Source organism: Marmota monax, unplaced genomic scaffold (genome assembly GCF_021218885.2).
Source record: "Marmota monax isolate L192 unplaced genomic scaffold, Marmota_monax_Labrador192_F-V1.1 WCK01_AAM20220418_F8-fsc00086, whole genome shotgun sequence".
In the NCBI taxonomy this organism is placed as follows: Eukaryota; Metazoa; Chordata; class Mammalia; order Rodentia; family Sciuridae; genus Marmota; species Marmota monax.
In genome coordinates this window covers 5,884,169-5,907,528 of record NW_026693086.1, presented here as the reverse complement: position 1 = coordinate 5,907,528, position 23,360 = coordinate 5,884,169, and the positions used below count along the sequence as shown (strand labels likewise).

The 23,360-nt window shown below is 43.4% G+C and overlaps 1 protein-coding gene and 1 long non-coding RNA gene across 2 annotated transcripts; one reads left to right on the top strand and one right to left on the bottom strand.

Annotated features, from left to right (window-relative positions):
• The first annotated feature begins 5,599 nt into the window (after positions 1 to 5,599).
• Zg16 (zymogen granule protein 16) lies at positions 5,600 to 7,882 on the top strand. The gene is made up of 4 exons (XM_046454646.1): positions 5,600 to 5,711; positions 6,391 to 6,452; positions 6,614 to 6,746; positions 7,463 to 7,882. The coding sequence occupies exons 1-4, from the start codon at positions 5,671 to 5,673 to the stop codon at positions 7,761 to 7,763; spliced, it is 537 nt and encodes a 178-aa protein (XP_046310602.1). The 5' UTR covers positions 5,600 to 5,670; the 3' UTR covers positions 7,764 to 7,882.
• Positions 7,883 to 11,597: 3,715 nt separating this feature from the next.
• Positions 11,598 to 23,296, bottom strand: LOC124099486 (uncharacterized). The gene is made up of 2 exons (XR_006853964.2): positions 23,152 to 23,296; positions 11,598 to 17,354 (listed from the first exon to the last, which is right to left on the bottom strand). It is a non-coding gene; the product is annotated as an uncharacterized LOC124099486 (long non-coding RNA).
• Positions 23,297 to 23,360: the final 64 nt, after the last annotated feature.

Sequence of the window (23,360 nt, the reverse complement as noted above, 5' to 3'; positions counted from 1 at the left end):
CTCTTCCAAATGTTAAACAAGAAACCTCCCAACTTCAAGAGCAGCTTCCCCATCTCCTTTCATGTTCTCACTCTATTTATGTCATAATCCTCACTGCTCCCTGACATATTAAGTAGAAACTTTTTTGTCAATTTATCCAATTCTTCTCCCTCTGGAGTGAAAGCTCTTTGAGGTAGACTGTTGGCTCTCTTGCTCATCTACATAGATCTACAGCATCTAATAGAAGGGTCTCCAAAACAGAGTTCAACATGTGTCGAGTGAATCTCTTTGCCAAAAATGCAGAGGAGACAAGAGAATACCAGTTATTAGTTGCCCTGTAGAAGCAGAAAGTTTTGAAGGGCTTTGGATTTTCATTGCCTGTAGGCCTGGGGGTGGATGAGGTTTAAGACAATTTCATCTAGATTTTAGGGGATGGGTAAGTCCTGGTTGGCACATATATTAAATTAAGGCCTATTTATTGATGAAGTAGAAGCCTGGTGCTCCTGACTTCTGGCTCTTCAGATACTGCATCAGAGTGAAGTAGGTAGAAAGAACAAGAAATAGGAGACACAAAGGAAGGATAAGGAAATAAGATTTTAATCTAGTAGTTCTGCATACTTATCCAGACCTATCATCCCCTAAGCCAGTCTTTCTTTCAGGAATGTCACTCCCAAATTTCTAGGGAATTTGTAAATCTACCTTTGCACTGTTAATGAACTCCCAATAAATAGATTAAGTGTGTGTGTGTGGGGGGGTTATAGTTTGAGAAACCTATTATTTAGGAGACTTTCCAGTGCTACCTATTGATTGGATAAGAAAGACCATGCCAGCCTAAGGATCCTGACACTGATCAGACCACCAGAAACCATCTTGAAATCACCAGACTTACATCATTCCTCCATTACCTTGCCCTACCCACCCCCCTACCAAGTTTCCTTTAAAAGAGCCAGGACGGGGAGGAACAGGGTGGGATCATGAACTGAAATTGAATTCCATGCATTTATGAGTTTGTTGGGATGAATCCAACTACTAAGTATAACTATAAAGCTCTAATAAAAATATTATGTAGGGGAGGGGGGATAGTAGAGGATAGGAAGGGCAGCAGAATACAACAGACACTAGTATGGCAGTATGTAAATACGTGGATGTGTAACCGATGTGATTCTGCAATCTGTATACAGGGTAAAAATGGGAGTTCATAATCCACTTGAATTAAATGTATGAAATATGATATGTCAAGAGCTTTGTAATGTTTTGAACAACTAATAAAAAATAAATAAAAAAATATGTATATCTATAATGAACTAATTAATAATATACATACATATATATCTCTATATATTAAACATTTAAAAATCCTGCTTTCTCACTACTCCCACTTTGAAGTAATATATCCATGTATTGTGGCTCAGTGGCAGAGAGCTTGCCATGCAATTATGAAGCACTGGGTTCAATCCTCAGCACCACATAACAAAATAAATGAAATAAAGGTATTGTGTCCATTTGCAACTAAAATAATATATACTTAAAATTTAAAAAAAAGACTGTGTATGAGCCAGGCACAGTTGTGCACACCTGTAATCCTAGCGGCTTGGGAGACTGAGGTAAGAAAGAAGATTGAGAGTTCAAAGCCAGCCTCAGCAAAAGTGAGGTGCTAAGCAACTCAGTGAGACTCTGACTCTAAAAACAATACAAAATAGGGCTGGGGATGTGGCTCAGTGGTCGAGTGCCCCTGAATTCAATCCCTGATACCCCCCAAAAAAGAAAGAATGCATATGAATAAATATATATTTATTTATCTACAAAAAAAGGAAACAGTAAACCCCCCAAACCACATCTCTCATTCTCAAGATGGCCCACATTCTTCCTTAAGTGTGTATTCCTTGCTTTACTCCCAAAGCTGTCTCTCTGTAAGGTCACCTCCCATTCTCCCTTGAATGTGTTAATCTTCTTTATTTAATAAACCTCTATCTATGCCTCTAACAAGCACACACTGAAATTCTTTTCCATCATGTAAGCCAAGAACCCCCTACTCCTAAGTCAAGTTTCCCCATCTCTCTGGCAATTCCTTTGGACCCTTCTTTGGAGACATCTCTTCTCCCATGACAAGAGCAGACTCTGGAGGTACCCACAGTAGCTATACGGTGGCCTTCCTGTTTTCTGGAATGGACAGGGGCTGAGATCCCTTCACTGGAGGAACATTTTTTGCACTTAGAAAAGGAGCTGTGAAGACTTAGGGTCTGGGTCTGTCATGCTGGGAAACATGAGGGCATTCTCCTGAGGTGCTCACCTCACACCTCTCTGGGATGCCATTTGGACTTTCCTGAGTTTGCTTACAGACTGTGTGGTGTGCCCCTAATAAGGAGAGACAGAGGGCAGTTAGAGAGAGGAAAGAGCTACAGGGAGGACCTGGGAGAGACACAGAGGCAAGGATGAGAGACAGGGGAAAGGCGTGGAGAGAAGAAATATAAAGGAAAAAACCTAGCCAGGTGTGGTGGCACACCTGCAATCCCAGCTAAACTCCTAAGCAGGAGAATGACAAGTTCAAGGCCAGTCTGGGCAATTTAGGGAGACCCTGTCACAATATAAAATTATGGCAAAAAAGGGCTGGGTTTGTAGCTTCGTGATAGAACGCTTGCCTAGCATGGGTTTAATCCCCAGTGCTGAGGAAGGAAGGAAGGAAGGAAGGAAGGAAGGAAGGAAGGAAGGAAGGAAGGAAGGAAGGGAGGGAGGGAGGGAGGGAAATAAAACCCTCAAGAGCAGGAGATGCTGGTAAAGATCAGGACATAAAGGGTGTTGTGAGTGTACTATGTCATTAACATAGACCAAACATGTTTGTGTCTTTCCACAATGTCAGAATTTATTAAATAACAATAAATTCACAGGCCACACCACTTTTATCAGTGGCAGTTCACTGAACACTTGTGGGTCACCTGGTAGTCATAAATCAGACAATCACAGGTTCTTTTATTCCAATCTTAATTTCTAATATCTATAACATTTAAGTCACACAGTTTTGTATCACAATGACTAGACTACTCAACAAGAACAAACTAGAGGAGGAAAAGTTTACTGTGGATCATGGTTTTACACACACACACACACACACACACACACACACACTACAGAAAGGCTAAGAAAGGACTAAGGCAGCCACAGGGGTTCTGAAGGCTGAACTGAGAACAAAGGCATAGAGTAGATATGAATGCAAAGAGGTGGTAGGTGGTCAGATAAAATTACTAACCAGCCAAAGAACTTGTTCAGAGCATAGAGCTGTCAAAGCACAGGAACTTATTCTAGGCCAAGGTTTGGATGGAGGGGTGGATGGCAGTTTCAGTGTATGCTTGAGGTGGCAACTTGCAGTGGGACTTGTGTGGTTGTCAAGGGAAGGAGAAACCATACTCTGCTAAAGCCTGAGGACCAAGATTTGGAGGTTTGTTGATGTGGCAATTTTCCTGGGCCAGGCTTGTGACAAGTGACCAGGTGATGGGGGGTCAAAGTGCTGTCATGGTCTGGTGTGTTGGATAAGCTTTTGGGTCTGGTTTTTCTGATATGAGTGTCATAGGCCCATGTATCCACGTGCTTCTGATTAATTTGATGAATTCACAGGTGGACATTCTTATTAGCATGATTCATTTATTTATCAGTTTATGCCTTATGGTTGTGTCCAGCAGATGGTAGCTGTTTACTTGTACAAACAAGGTGTAGATTCATTCCACCTCAGCACTTAAACTCAAAATGTAAAGAAACTATATATAGCTTTACAAAATGAGTAACAAAGGTTTAGGCACAAAGGCAAATTGAAAGAGTAAGGGACAACAAAATAAAACAATTGGAATGAGGAAAAAGTTAAGATATCAGGATATGCTTATCTTCAACCTGGAGAAAAGGAGACAGGAAGAGACATGAAACAACTTTACTCCAGGAATCTCGCCATTAGGAGCCCCACCCTAATTCCGGCTCCTCGGGCAGGTCTTCCTTTGCTAAGTGGACAACTCCTCAGCCCCAGATGGTCAGCCTGTAAGGGATGGGTGAGGTGTGCTGAATGCCCACCCCTGTGATTAAGTACTGACACAAGCTGGGTGCAGTGGCACTAGCCTGGAATTCCAGCAACTTGGGAGGCTGAGGCAGGAGGATTGCAAGTTCAAGGCCAGCCTTGGCAACTCAGTGAGCCAGTTATTCAGCAACTTAGCCAGACGCTGTCAAAAAATAAAATAAAAAATGGGTTTGGGGTGTTCTTTATCAGAGGTAGGGTACTTGCCTAGCATGCATGAGGGCCTGGGTTTGAACTCTGGTAATAGGGGAAAAATCAAATACATAAATAAAGAGGGCTGTGGGTATATTCTAACCCCCTCCAACCCCTCACCCGGGCTCCATCCTTCTCTCCACTTGGAAGACCCTGCTGACTCTCAGGAGTCAGAGGATTAGCCCTAGAGGGGTCAGGCACTAGGGGTTGGTTCTGGGGATTTTAGGTCTAGAGAACTCAGTTCTATAACAGAAGGCCTAAAAAGAGAAGAAATCTGATATTGTTCTTGGGTCTATTTCAGGCCTAAAAAAGGTAGCAATTATCTTGTTTGGGCTATATAGCCTTGGTGTCCAGGAATGCTGAGAGTCCAAAGTGCAGAACTACCCACAGAGGAAGACCTGCATACCCTTGGTTCCTCAGGGTCCCATTTGCCCACTAGATTGACTGTGTCTTAGAGAGGGGTTCAAGGTCCACCTCCAGCCCCAAATGACCTTTCTCAGATAGATGGAGGATGAATAGATGAGTGAACAAGGAAAAAAGCAACTAATGGTAGCTCAGTGGTAGAGTGCTTGCCTTGCATGTGTGAGGCACTGGATTGGATCCTCAGTACCACATAAAAATAAATAAAGATACTTTGTGTTCATCTACAACTAAATAAATATTTTTTAAAAAAGCAACTAACTCAAAATATTAATCCATATGGTGGTCATATGGGTGTTCATTATGTAATTCCTTGAACTTTACCATGTTTGAATTTATTGTAATAAAATAACAGAAGGAAGAGAGAAAATTGTCAGGCAAATAGTATTCACTGTTCAGTATAAGGTACCGGGAGTGCATTTTCCTTTTGGGAGAATGTACATTTCAAATGCCCAGAGAGGGCAATGGTTATCCTGACAAAGGGCAGATTTCAGGTGAGAGCCTCTCAAACCTTTTGGGGAGAGAGAACCTTCCACAGAGCTCCTTAAATTACACCCCAGAGGTGACTAGCTACTTTGCAGTAACTCAAAGTTTCTGGCCTTTTGGTGACATTTCTGAAGTTTATCTTGCCCCTCAGAGATTTGGCACTTGGCCCAGAGTGGACCCCACCTTGCCACCTGTAACCCTTGGGGGAAGGGCAGGATAAGATGTTCCAGACCCTGCCCGACACCTGATCCTAAGAGGCTGATCATGTTTGTTCAGGAGGTGAGGTTCACACGATAAGGAGCAAGGGAAGGGCTTGGACCTGGTATAAATGGTCTGAAAGTTTCTGGGGGATTATTTTGCATCTGAAACCGCCAGGTGAGGGGTGACAGGATGCTTGGATCTGAGTTGGGAGTTTTTCAAATCTAAGCTGGATAAGAGGATGCCTGGATTGAGTGACGGGGGCATTTGAATGTCAGTTAAGTGGGGCACCTGAATCTGATCTACATGAGGTGCAAAGATGCCTGATTTCAACTGAAGGAATGGGGACACTTGTGATGCTCAGAGAAATGAAAACGGTCAGGTTTGTGTTATTGGAGAAAGGATTATGACAAGTAGACCAGGTACCTGGGATCTAACATCTTGAGCTCATCACAATTCTTTCTGTAATTTCTAAGTCTCTCTCAGTTTCACCAAAACTGCTCAGATGCTGGTACCAGCACAATCTCTTCTACTACCACTTCAGCCCAGGTGACAGAGGCACCTCTAAAATATTCCTTTCCTTCTGATTTGAGACCATGGTAAAGCTAGAGATTTAACCATGCCCCAGATGCTCCATAAACCAGGCTAATCTACTAACTGACCAAGTGCAGTTAGGCTTGCTCAGCTTCTTATTTGGTAAACTCACCCCTCTCTATGCTTTGGAGATGTACTCTACTTCCTCTTTAGAACACTGCTTTGTGCCAAGATGGAATGGGGCTTGACACAGCTTAAAATCTGGACAGAGTCAGAACTGATCTTTTGGTTTGGAAGGGAGAAAGAGGACTGGCTATAGGCAGACCAGGGAAACCCAGAAGGTACTGTTTGGAAGGAAGGAACAAGACCATAGATGAACAGTCCTCTTTAGGTTCAAGACTGAGCCGGCAAGATCTGAGTTGAAGTTCTGAAAAATCCAAGTCTAAACTGGAGACCAGGGATGCCTGGGTAAATGAAGTCCAATGGGAAAAGGATACAGCCTCATTTTTCCTTTCTTCCCACTCCAGCCCCAGAATGTTGACGATTGCTATCCTAGCCCTTCTTTGTGCCTCAGCCTCTGCCAATGCCAGTAAGTGTGACACCACAAGCCTGGGAATGGGATCATGGGAAGGCAGCCCCTGAACTGCTGTTGGCTCGGTGGTGGGCACAGAGTCGTGGGAGGAACAGGGGTGGTGGGGAGCAGCTGAGTTCCCTGGGGATTTCTCGCTCCAACTCCTCTCTTCTCTCCAGTTCAGGCTAGGTCCTCCTCCTACAATGGAGAGTATGGAGGTGGTGGAGGACAGCGGTTCTCCCATTCTGGCAACCAGCTGGATGGCCCCATCACTGCCCTTCGTGTCCGTGTCAGTCGATACTACATTGTAGGGTAAGATTCTTTGATTTTCTGTGGTTTGGGGACTCTCTAGGATCTTATCAAATTGGCAAGTTCTCATTAGCTTTGGATCACTTCTGTTTCAATCAATAAGTCAGAGGTAAAACATGATATGGTGAAAGTTGTTAGAGGACAGGGATTCTAGACCTGTCATAACTCCTTAATTCCCACAACACATGTGACCTTGGCAAATCATATAACCATGAAGTCTCAGGGGCCTGGAAGTTTTCTACCCCCCATCTGAGGGGGCTCCTTTGCAATATTCCTATCAGGCATCCTCCATCTTTGCTTTGTTTCCCTCCTGAGATAGCCACATTTCTTTCATAGAGTTGGAAAACTATGATATGCAGAGCCAAAATGTGTTTCCTTCTGATCCAGGTGATTTTCAAATGTTTGGAAATTATTTTGCCTGTTTCAAACGGGGGGTGGGGGGTGGGAGGTGGGGACACAGTAGAACCCTGGACTCCAAATTCAAGTTCTAACACTGTTGACTGGGTGATTCTGGGCAACTTCTTTTCTCTCTGAGGCTGTTTGTTGGCAAAATGAAGAGTTGAAATTCCCTGTGTGATCTTCTAGGGCTCATGTGGTTTACATTCCATGGGACTAAAAATGTCATGTCACCAGTTTGAAGGTCTCAGCATGTAGGCCCAGAGGTCCTGAGTTGTGATAACCTTATTCAATGACTCCCTTCCTTCTCCACTTGTCCCCAGTCTCCAGGTGCGCTATGGCAAGGTGTGGAGTGACTATGTGGGTGGCAAATCAGGAGACCTGGAGGAGATCTTTTTGCACCCTGGTGAATCAGTGATTCAGGTGTCTGGCAAATACAAGAACTATCTGAGGAAGCTGGTCTTTGTGACAGACAAGGGCCGCTACCTGCCTTTTGGGAAAGACACAGGCACAAGTTTCAATGCTGTCCCCTTGCACCCCAACACTGTCCTTCGATTCATCAGTGGCCGAGCTGGTTCTGTCATTGATGCCATCGGCCTGCACTGGGATGTCTACCCTTGCTGACTGCAGCAGCAGCTGAGCTCCAGCCTCCTCCCTGGGGCACAGGGCACTGCGGTGGGGCATGAGAACTTCCTTATAATAACCCCCATCCAATTGGCTTAATAAAAAACTAGTTACAACTATCATGTATGTGGGTGTCTATGGTTGGGATCTACCTCCTGATTTTGATAAGAACATGCCACTCACATTTCTGGCTGTCTGTTGGATACTAATCTGGAAAAGTAGGAGGATGAGGGAGGGAATTAAAAAATACTGGACTTTTCTTTATCATTTATCAAGAGGAGATATTTTTAGCTTGTGCCAACTCTTTTCAAGGATAGATCCTAAGAATGTTTACCCAAATAGGAGGTCTGAGGCTAGGCTAAGGCCTAGTTGTGGCTTACTGCCCAAACCTGAGATGTCCTGTTTTCCAGCTCTCCTCTCCCCTGGTCCTTCTCTTGAAAAAAAGTGCTTATCTGCTAGAAGAATGTCACCTTACTCTATTGAACCAAACCCAGTCAATGTATGTAGTAATCATAGATCATTATCCTTTGTCCTTTTCTAGAATCCACCTAACTCCTGAAGTTTAGCTTAAGTTTATGCTGAAGGACTCTACCCTATTACTTCACCCTAGTTCTTCTCACCATTACCCATAAGCCCTGACATCCTTGTTTACCTCTCTCAGAATTGGGACTCTTTCCTCAGGCAATAACCACCTCCCCAACAGTGTAGAAGCTTGTCAGCACCATGCTCAAAAAAGGTAATTCTAAAGAGGAAAGATTTTCATTGTGGGTTGCCATGAATATAAGGGTTGGTTAGAATTCAGGGGAAGCATCAGGGTAACTGGATGCTTTAAGAAAGGATATAAAGTTGCTATGGAAATAATTTTTAGGACTCTAGTTTCCAGTCTTAGAATACTAACAGTTTTTTGTTGGTAGCGGTGGGGAGTTACACATTGCTTCTGACAGATTTATTCATATCACAGGAAATGTCAGAGTCACATTTCTTCTCAATTAGAGTCCCATTTCTTTTCATCTAGACAAAGATAACAGTTTCACACATGTAATTTTATAAATATTCACATTCTAGAAATGAGCTCATGACTAGCCTGTTTTTATAATTCCTTGCTTTCCAATAATTAATGGAACAGAATATTATGCCTTCGTAATTATTTTTATTGAGATATAAACCAAAACATAAAATTCACCCCTTTAAAGTGTGTAATTCAGTAGTTTTTAAAAACTATTTTTTTATTTATTAATGGACCTTTATATTATTTATTTATATGTGGAGGATTGAACCCAGAGCCTCACACATACTAGGCAAACGCTCTACCACTGAGCCACAACCCCAGCCTTTTTTTTAGTATAGTCAAAAGATTATGTAATCATCACCACTCTTTAATTCTAGAATACTTTCATTACCCCAAAAAGAAATCCAGCCAGGCCTGGTGGCACATGCCTATAATCCCAGTAACTCAGGAGGTAGAAGCAGGAGGATCGCAAGTTTGAGGTCAGTCTCAGCAACTTGGTGAGACCCTGTGTCAAAATAAAACATAAAAAGGACTGGGGATGTGGCTCAGTAGCTGAATTCCCATTGGTTCAATCCCCAGTACCAAAATTAATAAATAAAGAGAAAAGAAAAAAGAAATCCAGTACTCATCTGTAGTCACACTCTATTCTGTTGTCCTTGGTTACCACTTATCTACTTTGTACAGATTTGCCTATTCTGGATTTTACACATACAGATGGAATAATACCATAATGTGGCTCTTTTCTCTTTATTTTGAGACAGGGTTTCACTAACTTGCCCAGACTGGCTTCAAACTTGTGAAAGCAGTTCAAGTTGCTGGAATTATAAGCAAGTGCCACAGTGTGCAGCTAGTCAAATGACTTTATTGATGCTGTTACAAACATATTTTCCAGAGGATGCTAAAGGAGCACAAAAAGGGCAACTAGTTTTTGCTGGGGGTGTCAGGAAAGACTTTGTGTAGGAAGGAGTGCGCATATGTGTATGTGTGGATGCAGGCAAGCAGGACTAGGGTCCACATGACACAGGAATAAGAAGATATGAAAATTACAGAGCTGTGGCTATAACTCAATGGTGGAACACACACTTAGCATAAACTCAGTCCTGGGTCCTGGATCCAATACCTGGAGGAAGAAAAAGAAAGAAAAGAAGACCACAAGTGATTCAATACATCTAAAATGCAAAGGATCACAAGACCTATGAAAAGGCAGGGCCTGTAAATGTCATGCTAAATAATTTAACCCTTATTTTATGGGCTATAGGGAGGCATTGATCCAACAGTTTACCCAGAAGACTAGTAGGACTTATATGAATGCATCATTTTTCTGTTGTAAGTGGCGAAAATAAACTGCAGGTGAGGGCTGGGGCTATAGCTCAGTGGTAGAACCCTTGCCTAGCACAGGTGAGGTACTGGGTTTGATCCTCAGCACCACATTAAAAAATAAATAAATAATAAAGGTTAAATTTTAAATAATAAAGGTGAACAGAATGAGATAAGAAAGTTAAGAAACCAAGTTTAGATAAAAAATGATGAATGTTTGAACAAAGGCAGTTACCGAGAGAAGAGGAAGAATTGGAGAGATAGGGGGTAGAAGGGAAGGTAGACACTGAACATTTGAGGGTGAGTGAAAGATACTTTCATCATTTTTAATGGATCTTAGGTTCATGAGTCATGCTGCACATGGTGATTCCCACATGTAATTCCAGCAAATTGAGAGGCTGAGGCAGGAGGATCATAAATTTGTGGCCAGCATCAGCAACTTCTCAAAATTTTTAAAATTTAAAGAAAGGGCTGAGGATGTAGTTTGGGCAACTGGGAAGAGAAGGGTATCATCCTCTGAGATGGGGAATAAAAAAAAGGAAAAACTAATTAGTTCTTAGACTTGTTGAATTCTGAAGTATCTGGTAAATCCTGGTTGAGATACAACATTATTACGCAAAGTAGCATCGAAGAATAAAGTTTTTGTTAACATTTTATTTTTGACAAATACTATTTATATTTAAGAGGTACAATAGGATGTTCTGACATGTTCATGATGTGAAATAATTATATTAGGCTAATTAACAAAATCCACCCTCATATATATATATATATATATATATATATATATATATATATATAATTTTTTTTTTGTATCAGGGATTAAATCCAGGAACACTTAACCATTGGGTCACATTCCAAGCCCTTTTTATATTTTTTATTTTTGTTTTTGTTTTTGAGACAAGGTCTCACCAATTTGCTTAGGGCCTCTGAGTTGCTGAGGCTGGCTTTGAACCTGTAATCTTCCTGACTCAGCCTTCTGGGTTGCTAGAATTATAGGTGTGCACCACTATGCCTGGCCATGTGCTAATTTTTTTGTGATTAAAAACACTTAAAATCTGCTTTTAGCAATTCTGAAATATACAATGCATTATATATATGTGTGTGTTGTGGATGGACACAATACCTTTATTTTGTTTATTTTTATTTTTATGTGGTGCCAGGGATTGAACCCAGTGCCTCTGCCTCATGTATGCTAGGTAAGAGCTCTACCACTGAGCCACAACCCTGACCCCTATACAATGCATTCTTACTAATTATAATTGCCATTTCCTGCAACAGATTACTAAAGCTTATTCTCCTGTCCAACAGAAACTTTGAATCCTTTGATCAATCTCTTCCCTTCCCCATCTACCACCCTCTGCCAGCCTCTGGTAACCATCATCCCACTTCCCACTTTTCAACACTTTTAGATTTCCCATATGAGTGAGACCATGCAGTATTTGTCTGGCTAATTTCATTTATCACAATGTCTTCCAGGTCCATCCATGTTATCTCAAATGACAGGATTTGGGAATAAATCTTTATTTATTTATTTATTTTTTATTAGTTACACATGACAGTACAATGATCTTGACAAATCATACATTTGAATCAAATGGGGTATAATTTCTCATTTTTCTGATTGTACAGGTTGCAGAATCACATTGGTCATACAGTCACCTATATACATACAGCAATAATAATCCCTATTTTATTCTACTGCCCTTCCTATCCCCAGGAATAAACCTTGATGCAGATTTTTTTCAATATTTTGTTGTCGATGGATCTTTATTTATATGCAGTGCTGAGAATCGAACCCAGTTCCTCATGCATGTTAGACTTTACCACTGAGCTCAACCCCAGCCCTGGAGCGGATTTTAAATGGAGCAACCTAAGTTCATGAGTCATGCACAGAGGTGATTCACATACGTAATCCCAGCAACTTGGAAGGCTGAGGCAGGAGGATCAAAAGTTGTAGCTCTCCTGGGTAAGATTCCCAGTACCAAAAGAAAAAATTAAAAAGCAGATTCATGAGTCATTAGCATAGAAACAATGACATTCAAGTGATGAATGTGAAAGAAATAACCTCAAGAAAACTATGGGTATATAAAATAAGAAAAAGGCTGAAGTCAGAGGATTGGGGAATACCAACATTTGATGCATGGTGCAAAGAAGTAGAATCAGTTAAAGAACTAGAGAATGGAGTGTTTTGGGAGGTAAAGAGAATACACTGGAAAGGAAGAGAGAAATTTCAATGAGTGGCTAATATCACGGACAAGTCAAGAAGAGACTTCAGTTTCCTCCCTTTGATGTTTGTTGATGTTTCAGCAACCATACAGTTATTAGTTATTTTGGCAAAAAAAAATTGCAGTGGATTGGGAGAAGCTGAAGCCAGGCTGCAGATAGTTAAGAAATGAATGGGAAGTGAGGATATGCTGGCAGCAAGAGTTGAATATTTTAAATTTGGCTATAGAATGCCAGAAGATTAACTAGTAAGTCATAGTTACAGGGGGATGCAAGGAAGGAGGTTTTGTTTTTTCTTAGGCAGGAAAGACATCAATGTTTATAAGATAAAGAGGAAGGAAAAATAGAAGAGGCTGAAGATTCTGGAAAAAGGAGAAAAATGATGGGATCAAGTCTTTAAAAAGATTGAAGAGGATAATTTATGAAGATAATGAAGCAGGAAACTTTGAGGGAAAAAAAGGGGGGAAATTATAATTAGTGGGATTACAGCTTGGTTTGTATACAAACTAAAACAAGGGAATTCATAGCTAACCTTTACTTGTTCAGTTAAATAAATAAGGCTACTTGCTATATCGGTCAGATTCTACCAGAGAAACAGGACCAGTAGGAGACATGCTTACATATGCATACAGGAATTTATTGTGTTCAATAAAATTACAGCCACAGGGGGTAGGGTATGCCTATAATCCCAGCTTCTGGGGAGGCTAAGGCGAGAGGATTGTAAAGTTCAAGGCCAGCTCAGGAATTTAGCAAGATCTTCAGCAACTTATTGAGACCCTGTCTCAAAATAAAAAACAAATAGGCCTCGGGATGTAGCTCAATGGTAAAGCACCCTTGGCTTCAATCCCCAGTACCTAAATAAATAAATAATAAAAATTATAGAAGTCCACTGTTTTGGACTAAGCCTTAACAGTCCACACTAAAAATTAAAATGAAGTAATCTGTGCTAAAGTTCTACACCCAAAATGAAGCCAGCCTTCCAAGAAATCAGGAGAGAAAAAACTTCAAATTTCCTAAATAGCCAGTTTCAATTGACATGATAAGGAAGTTTCTTGCAAAGGGTAATCTGAAGTAACTTTGTTAACAAATCAGTTATTTTCCTATGGTTTCATCTTCTTATCACCACTTTGAGAGGAAATTAACTTTGAAATGACCAATCCCTTCTTCATTCTGTTTCTGCTTTCTTTAGCCTGTCTATAAAACCAACCCCTTTCATTGAGCTCATGGGAATATTATTCTATGTATTAGCCTGATTCTAGTATTATGGAAAAATCAGACTGGTGAGAAACTCAGTGACACTCAGCGAACCTCAGTGGGCTCCCACTTGAAAATTCTGGGCCCTAAGCAGTGAGCTTACAGGGTTTTTATAGGGCGGTGTAGGAGATTGGGTTATAAGGGTGGTACTGGCTGCTAACAAGTGGGTTTGAAATTTGGGTTGCTCAAGTGGGAACAGCGGCTAGGGCAGGGCAGTAAGTAAATCTGGTTACAGAAGCAAAAATGGCGGTTATCTCTGTGTAGAGACTTCCACTTGGTTCTAGGCCCACCTCTGGTTTAACTGATAACTTCTCCTGTGGCCTACTGGGTCTGTTTTGGATATTTTTCCTGTTCATTCCCCCCTTTTGGTGCTTTTTCCAACTTGTGGATCAGCATCAACCTCAGGCCTGTTGGGAGAGTGAAACCCCTCATTTTCATCAGGTTCCTCCTGGCCAAGGGGCCTATATTGGGTTACCAATAATTACAGTTTGATTGACTCTAATCATGGATGAAAGCAGGTAAAGAGATTGAGGATACATGGACCAAATAAAAGTGCCAATAGGATTATGAGGAGGGAGCCAGTCACGTGGAGGAGCTATGAAGGTCAACTCCAGAAGTTATTCCAGTGGCTCCAGGAATCTGCTAATTCCTGTCATTTATGTGGGACTCAGTCCTATAGTTGCTGGGCCATATCCCTGATGATCTCCGATTGGTTTGCATAACAGCATTCTTCATTGAGGAAGAGACAGATTCCTCTCTTTTCAGCTGTTATTAAGTCTATTCCCCTCCGATTTTGCAAAACTGCCTCAGCCAGGTAGGGGTACTAATGATTTGGCCCACTTGTTCAGTATCATGTTAAGTCCTTAGATGGTTTGTAGTAAAAGGTGGTTGATGAAGTGATTCCTCCTATGCCTGTACCTATTCTGGCTATTATCCCCAATCCAATTAGCAGCAGTATGAACTGGATGGTTCTCTTTGATTGTAGACGAGCCGACAGAGGTTATGGGGAGGGTTTGGTTATTAAGTACTATGTTCATCTGAGGGATAAGGAAGGCCAAAGCGCAGGTCCTTGTCTAATTAGTGGGCAGGCATACATAAGCCATCTGTCTCACATATAATAAATAGGCCTTGTCGGGGGTGGCACCATGTTGTGTTTGTGGGCCATCCACCTGTTAATGCTTGGTCACGTTGGTCCCTAGTTAAATTGCCAATGAAGGCTCTGCCCCTTCATTGCTGTCATGCATTCAGGAGCCTGTTGAATCAGTATGACTGCCCCTAAATGGGCCTCATGGATAAATTTGGAGGGGGCTCTGTGGCTGTAAAATTTCCCAATAGTATTGGCGAGGCTAAGTAATGCAGGGTTTCCATGGATAAGCACAACCAGCAATACTTGGCCAGCTGAAGGTTGGTATCATTAAGAAGGGAGTGGGGCTGCACTTAGCAACAGGTCCAACTGGGAGTCCAAATTAAGAGGCGTGGGTGGTTTGTATGGAATAAGGGGGCTTTCTGGTGGAGTGGGGAATGGGTGCACAAGTCCGGGCCCACTCAAGAGACTGAAGGGATGATGAGGCCTGGGTTGAAGGTAACAAGTAGTTCCCCAAGTTCCACAGTAGCCATTCCATAAACATAAGTTGTCCCCTTATGTCTGCATGGTTGTCTGTGGAGAGGCAGGGTGTAAAATGAGTGCTGGGGTCAGTGCACTGGGAGCACGTGTAGCGTGTGGAAAGGGAGGTATGTATTTTATGATAACAAAGTAGGAAAGATAGGTAACAACATAAGCCCCTTTTCCCATTATCAGTTTGCTAGGGTTATAGTAACCCATAAAAGAGAGGTGGCAAAGTGTAATCCAGGAGCATTAATAGCTGAAAGGAATGGGGAGGGGAGTGTGTTCAGGCTACAGACAACCAGACAGCAGCACAACTTCCTGTTCTAAGGAGATAGCAGGAGGCTAGTCACAATCTCTGACCCATGCTCCAATCTTGGGGTTCAGTGACATCTAATCCAACATCAAGGCATATAGCAACAGTGCTTATTAGCAGCAAGGGATAGATGTTAACAGAGGGGGTTCATTTATATTTTGATAGGTGAATCCTCAAGCTTCTGCTGTGCACTGACCGACCAGCCTCTGGAGTATGGTCAGAGCAGGGCTGGAGTTCTATTTGCTGTGGATTCCTGGGTCATTCTCTGTGCTTAATTTGATGGGGGTAGTTGGGTCCCATACTGTTTGCCAATTGTTAAGGTCTGTTGGAATTGCATTCTTCATCCAGGAGTGATGGATCCAGGGAGTAACACCTGCAACCTTAACAGAAGTGGGAGTTGCCTATATTACCAGATGGGGACCAGTAGGCTGGAATGGCTCCTTTTTCCAATCCTTTACCCAAATCATGTCTCCTGTTTGGTGGGGATAAGCCCAGTTACCCATGGGGATGGGGGTCCTTTCTGAAACTTCTTGGAAGGTATGGTGTAGGATTTTTCCCAGGGCTTGGAGATGTCAAGACATTTCCAAGTTTCCAATCTGCTTGAGGTCTCCTCTAAGCCTGAGAGGGGGATCTGCCATAGAGAATCTCAAAGGGTGAGTGGTTAACCAGAGGGTTGTGGGGTACAGCATGCTCTTTGTAGGGCTAATGGTAATATTTCCATTCAGGGGGACTGAGTTTCCTGGCAGAGCGCAGATAAAGTGGTTTTTAAGATCCAATTCATGTGCTCTACTTTACCTGAACTTTAAGGTCTATATGCTGCTTGGAGTTTCCATTTTATTTTTAACATCTGAGCCAGGCCTTGGTCTATTTCTGCAATGAAGCCCAGTCTGTTATCTGATCCGATAGAGAGTGGAAGCCTGTATCTGGGAATAATTTCTCTCGAAAGGGCCTTTACTACTTCTGCCTTTTCTGTGCATCTAGGAAAAGCTTTAACCCACCCTGAATAAGTACAGACAAGGACCAGGAGGTATTGGTATTCCCAACAGGTCTTGACCTCTGTGAAATCTATCTGCACATCCTTGAAAAGCCTGGTTCCTATTGTTTGTACCCTGGGGCTTAATTTAGTATTAGTTTGTGCACATGTGCTACAATACTGGGGACAAAGAGTCTCTGGTCAGGCAGCTTCCACCAGCTACCTTCTTCCTTTATTCCTTTGCCCACTGTTCCTCTTCCTTAGTATAATTAGGGGTAGGAGGCAGCTCTGGGGCCCTCAAGAGCTTGGCGGTTCGATTCAGCTCTCTGAGGGAACTTAGTTTCTCTGCAGCCTCCTTTGTCCCACGGTCAGCCAGGTGATTTCCCCTGCTGACACAGTCTGAGCCCTTTTCGTGGCCCCTGCACCTGGGATGGCTCCCAGACTGCATCCAACATTTGGAGATTTTTCTTCCTTCTTCTTAATCTCTTTTCCTTCTGATGTCAGTAGCTTTCTTTCCTTGTAGATCACTACATTCACGTGCAGGGTGGCAAAGGCATTCTTTGAATCAGTATAGAGGTTCACTGTTACCCTTTTGCCCATCATAATGCCTGGGCCAATGCCCAAAGTTGAGCTAGCTATGTGTACCATCCTTGCAACAGGGCTTCAGCCTATGTGATGTCGTTAGCAGTAGTGACTGTGAACCCAGCTTTCCATTGTCCTCTCTGGACAAATCTGCTTCCATCTGGAAAGAGTTCAAGTTCCGAATCTGAGAGGGAGACATCCATTAAGTCTGGTCTGTTAGAGTCAACTCCATCCATCATTTCCTCACAGTTGTGATCTGGAGGCCCTTTGTCTGTTGGCAGGAAAGTAGCAGTGTGATGGCAAAACCAGACCTGGTTATGAAATGAAATTACAAAAACATTACAATAAGAAACCAATACCTGGGGAGGGGTCAGTTCTGTTCCCCTCTCTCCAGGAAGCCTAATTAATCATGGGCCCCTACCTTTTGGGTTGTAAATAACTGCCCTAGGAATCTGACTACTCCGTCTTGAAACGTAACAGATGCCTATGAAAAGAGCTGTTTTTCTTATCTGTTTCTGTAAGCATCCTTTATGTTAGAGACCCTGCATACGGTCTTCAGCTGCATAGATTAGGAACTGTTTTTTTTTTTTTTTTTTTTTAAAGAGGAAAGCCCCAGTGATAGGATGGGTCTAAGATGATGTCAAATAACCTATAAATATTGTGAAAAACTGTGGACCAGGGCTCAGAATTTGGAGTTTTGTTTTCCTCTGGGCCCGCCAGTGTAAAATAAAGTTTGGAGTTCTTCTCTCTGAGTGCTGCTTGCTGTTTCTGGTCATCTGTTTCCCTGCAACAGCAGGGTTTGAATTTCACATGGTTTCAAACCTGACTCATGGGTTTTCACATAGTAGTCCTTGATAATGAGCTACATTGGAACAGGTTAACCATGTGTGTCCTTGCCCATTCATTAGTGCCACAACAGAATGGGAAATCTCAACATTAATCCTATCCCAGGGTGTGCTTTTTGACTTCCTCGATTAAGGTTACCATACATAGCAGCCAAGGCCTGAAAACATGGTGGTCACCTTGAGGCAACTGGGTCCATGTGTTTTGACAGGTAGGCCACAGGCCGCTGCTATGGACCCATTGTTTGGGTAAGGACTCTGATTCAAACACTCTCTTTACCTCTTGGGAAGCCTTTTCTTGGTCCTGTCTCCAGTTCAGAGGGTCCTTTTCAGAACCTGCTGTGACTTCATAGAGTGATTTGGCCAGGCTAGAATATCTAGGTATCCAGATGTGGCAGAACCCTGCTGCTCCAAAGAATTCTTAGGCATCCTTTTCAGTCTTTGGTTGTGGAATGGAGCAGATGGCCTGTTTTCTTTCTGGACCTAGGGTGTGTCATCCTTCGGAAATGATGAACCCAAGGTACTGGATCTCTTGCTGGCACATTGGGCCCTTTTCCAAGAAACTCTGTAGCCTGCCTGGCAGGCTAACAATGCTTTTGTTCCTTCCCAGCATTTCTCAAAGTTGGGACTTGCCAGGAGAAGGTCATTCACATATTGGAACAAGGTACAGCCTGGGTTTTCTTTCAAAAAAGTTGACAGGTCTGCTACTAGGGTTTCTCACAACAGGGTGGGTGAGTTTTTGAATCTCTGAGGCAGTCTAGTCCAGGTCATTTGTGGTTTTTTTTCCCCTTTGGGGGTATTCCCACTGGAAAGTGAATAGAGGCTAGCTAGCCAGGGTCAGGTAGAGGCAGAAGAAAGTGTCTTTTAGGTCCAGACAGGTGAACCAGTTTGCTTATGGTGGCAGGAGGCTCAGAAGAGTATAGGGGTTGGGAACCACTGGGTGCAGCATGATAAAGGCATTGCTGATTGCCCTTAGGTCCTGGACAGGTCAGTAGTCACTTCTTCCTGCCTTCTTGACAGGCAGCAGTGGGGTGTTCCACGGCAACTGGCATTCAACCAGTATTCCTGCATCCTTAAGCCACTGCAAGTGGGCATGAATCCCCAGACATACTTCCCATGGCACTGGATATTGTCTCTGCCTAACAGGGAGAGCCCCAGGTTTGAGATCTACCATTATGGGTCCATGGTTGTGAGCCAAGCTGGGGGCCCTTTCTCAGCCCAGACATCAGGAAACTCCTCCAACAGGCAGGTGGGCTTCATCAGGTTCCCCCTCTCCTGGAGGTAAAGCTGCTATTCATCTTCTATAGGTACAATCCTGCCATGATAAGGATGTTTGGTTCCCTCAATGTAAGACTTGTGAGCCCTCCCTGGGTGAAGGTGATTTGGGCTCTGAGCTTTGTTAGTATGTCTCTTCCCAGCAGGAGAATTGGGCATTCTGGTAGGTACAAGAATTTGTGAGTCACCATGTGTCCTCCTAGCTGGCATATCCAGGATTCACACAACTGCTGGGTAATTTAGGTGCCGGTGGTACCGACTACTGTGCTGAGTAGGGCCACAGGTACAGTGACCATGGAGTGTTCAGTGACTGAATCAACCACGAAAGTCACTAACTGGCTACCCACCTTCATTTTGACTGTGGGTTCTCAGGGGCTCTGTAGTAAGGAGCCTGGTTTTCCCTAGTCTGCCTTGATTCTGGCCAGACCAATGAGGTTCTAGTTTCTGGTTTAGGTTGCCATTTTTGTCTTCTTCCCTGAGCAGTCTTGTTGGGTCCTTATATTGGTCCCTTATGATGAGGACATTCATTCTTTCAGTGGCCAGTCTCCTTGCAATAGGCTCAGTGGTCTTGTCAGAGCAGGGCTCTTCTATTGGGTCCCCCCTTTCATGGTGGGGCTGACTACCTGGTCAGATTTTGCTAGAGCTGCAGCCAATAAAGATACCTTGATTTTCATTTTCTTTTTGGCTTCCCATTTAGCCTCATGGTCTTGATTCACAAAGACCCTGTTTGCCTCTTCTATCAGCTCGGTGACATTCATTCCAGCGAGCCCTCAAGTTTCTGGAATTTCCAGTGAATGTCAGTGTAGGTTGGGCCACACAAACACTATGTTGACCATTCACTGGTTTTCTGATGTTTCTGAATCAAAAAGAGTGTACATTCAGAAGACCTCACGCAGTTTCTTGTAGAAGTAGCTGATGACTCCTTTGGTTTCTGGATAACTGCTGCGGTTTTGAACGTGTTATTGGCTTTTTAGCTCCTGCCAAGCCTGTAGGAGGGCACCACAGTACTGACTGAGGGCTCCTTGTCCATCCACTATAATGAAGTCCCAGGCAGGCCAAGCATCAGGGATGCCTCAGTTGCCCAAGCTTCTGCATCTAGGGTTCCTGCTGGGGCTTTCCCCTTGGAGCCAGCTGTGAACATCTGTCAAGATTCATTGTCACTCTTCCATGTTGAAATATGGAAGGATCTGGTGGCAATCATGCCAAGTAGCTTGGTAGTTCTGAAATATGGTCTCTGGGAGGCTGATCATGGCTTGGGGCTTCTCTGAATAGGATGGTGTGTAGGGTCTCCAGTTTAGGAGATCTGTGGTACTAAAAGATTGGTAATACAGGATAGAGCACCTGGGCTGGATAATGCTGTCTGTCCCATTTATCTGTGGTAGCCCCTGCATTTCCTGGAGTGGCATCTTGAGGGTCACAGTCAAAGGGGATGGTGCTTGGGATGAACAATGGCATTGCCTCATGGGCTGTGGACTTGGCCTCCAGGCCAGAGGAGAGCTTGGGGTGCTGTCTGGACTGGGAGGCTGCTGAAAAGGTTGAGGGGGACTCACTGAAGGCAGCAGGGTGTCTGGGAGATGCAGTGTTGGTTGCCTCGATGGTGGCAGCATGCTAGGAGCGTTTGGGGGGCAGCACAGCTGGCTCATCCTCTGGGTCCTCTTGCAAAACAAGCTTGATCAGCTCATGGTCTTTGGGATTCTTTACCTGGGCCACAAAAATTGCTTTGCCCGTACAACCAGAGATAAGAAAAATTGTGCTCTATATGTGTGATATGAATTTTAATGCATTCTGTTGTCATATATAACAAATTAAAATTAAAAAAAGAAAGTGTAGTATATATATACATAATGGAATATTACTCAGCATTAAAAGAGAATAAAATCATGGCATTTGCAGGTTAAAAAAAAAAAGCTGCTTTGTCCCTTTTTGTTAGCACATCAGACCCAAGGAGGCAGGCTTTGGGCTATCTGAAGCCAGGATACAGTGGAACTGATTTGGGTATCTGGGGATCCCTATTACAACCTGATAGACCGCCCTAACAGTACTTCTTCATAGGGCCATTCCAATTTGCACAGTGTGTGCAACTTTCCTGGAGACATTTGATCCCATAGTCTCCTGAGAATCCCTTCTTGAAATTTTTAAGTCTAAGGTTTCAAGGAACTTCCACCCATGGTAGTCAGGTAGTGCTCTCTATTTCCCACCCTATGTGTTCCCCTCTTTGAATTGGTGATACAAAGACAAACAAGGGAGGGTGCCCCTTCAAGAGAAGAGACCAACCAGATGTCTGCCTGGCTGCCTTCAAAAAGAACTTAGGTGCCTCTTAGAATCAATGGTGGGGTCAGCCTCATGACTCTGGATCCGGTTGCCCAGATGCCACCTTAAGCTACATGAGGGCCACCGTGGAACTGCAGAACAGACCCATTCAGACTCTGTAGCTTTCTGCCATGGAGCAACAAACTCAAATCTGAGATGCCAGCAAATCAGATCGCTCATCCACACATTCACACATCAAAGGTTATTGGATTTCCTCCCCACTTTGGGAGGTCCCTGACCTGTAGAGTTTCTTTTGGGGACTGATCAAGCTCCCCTTCCGCCCAGTGGGATGGGACCTGACTGGGGACTGACTTTTCTAGGGTCTTACTGGGTCCAGACGAGTTGCCAGGTGAGTTGGTAGATTTCTTCTTGGAGTTGCCGTTGGAGTCTGGTTGGGGCAAGGCTGCCTGGAGGGTTGGCACTCCAGGGTGAAGAAGGAACTAGAATACCTATGGGTGGTGCACCACCTAATGAGTCCCTTCCTACTCAGTGCAGTCCAGCCACTGGCTGTTGGCTCGAGGAATCAGAATGGTTGGAATCTTGCTGGTGCCTCAAGAAATGTGGAAAAATAGACTGACAAGAAACCAAGTGACACTTGAAGTAGGAGAACTTGGGTTTATTTATGCTAGCGGACACAGATGAGCTCACACTTGAAAATTCTGGGACCCAAACAGTGGGGTTACAGCACAGTGCAGGAGATCAGGTTACAAGGAGATAAGGCAGTGCAGGAGATCAGGTTACAAAGTGGTCCTGGCTTCTAATAGGTAGGTATGCAAGTAGGGGTTGTTCAAGCCAGAACAGCAGCTAGGATAGGGCAGGAAGCTTGTGGTGGGGAGCCTGGTTTCAGAAGCCGAAATGACCACTATCTCGGTGTGAGGACTTCCACTTCTCTTCTCCTGTGGCCCACTGGATCTGTTTTGGGTAATTTTCCTGTTCACTTTGAACTATATATATATATATATATATATATATATATATATATATATATATATATATATATATATATATATATTTTTTTTTTTTCCCCCAGAGCTGGGGATTGAACCCAGGGCTTTGTGTATGTGAGACAAGCACTCTAGCAACTAAGCTATATCCTCATCCCTAAACGGTATTTTTGATGGGATGGTCATCCCTGGATAAGCTTCCAGAAGAGATGGAAAACTACTTAAGACTGTTGAACCCCTAAGGATACATTTTGGGAGTAACAAGTAAAGATTTACATAAAGTTCACTTCGATGTGCCAACTTCTAAAATAAGGACATCGAGCTCATCTCCATTGAGCTGGTCTCCTCAGCTCAGACATGTGACACAAGGGGACATACAGTGGCCTTCGGATCAGCAAGAGATGAATACAATGTGACTGTCCAGAACACAGGGTGGTCCAGATCTGCAGACTGGATATTGCGGCACCCTTAACTCCCACAATTAACAAAACCACCCCCACCACACAGACGTGTGAAACAACTTCTGAGGCAATAAAATGTACAAAGTGAGGATCACTGCCATCGTTTACAGAATTGTCCTGTTTCCCTTTCTTACCTATAATCACCTCTCTGCCACTAAAATAGTGAAAATTGTATTCAGCACAAGGACATTTCTGGAGGAATCGATCAAGTGCCTTGGATCACTGTCTACTTGATTCGTAGCTGAGGAGGGAAAAAAATGAGAAGAAAATACTCACACAAATCTATGCCTGGAAACCTGAAAGCCTGAAGGTGGTGCCGGGCTCGGTTCCCAGTACCGGCATCAGCCACTGTCATCTATGCCTTTTGCATCCGGGTTCGCACCTGAGCGCATGCCCGAAGTTAACGGCTGCGCGGCCGATGTGCGTGCGCATGCGTCCTCCGCCAGGGGAAACTTTTACTTGCGGGACCCGCAGACCAGCTCTAG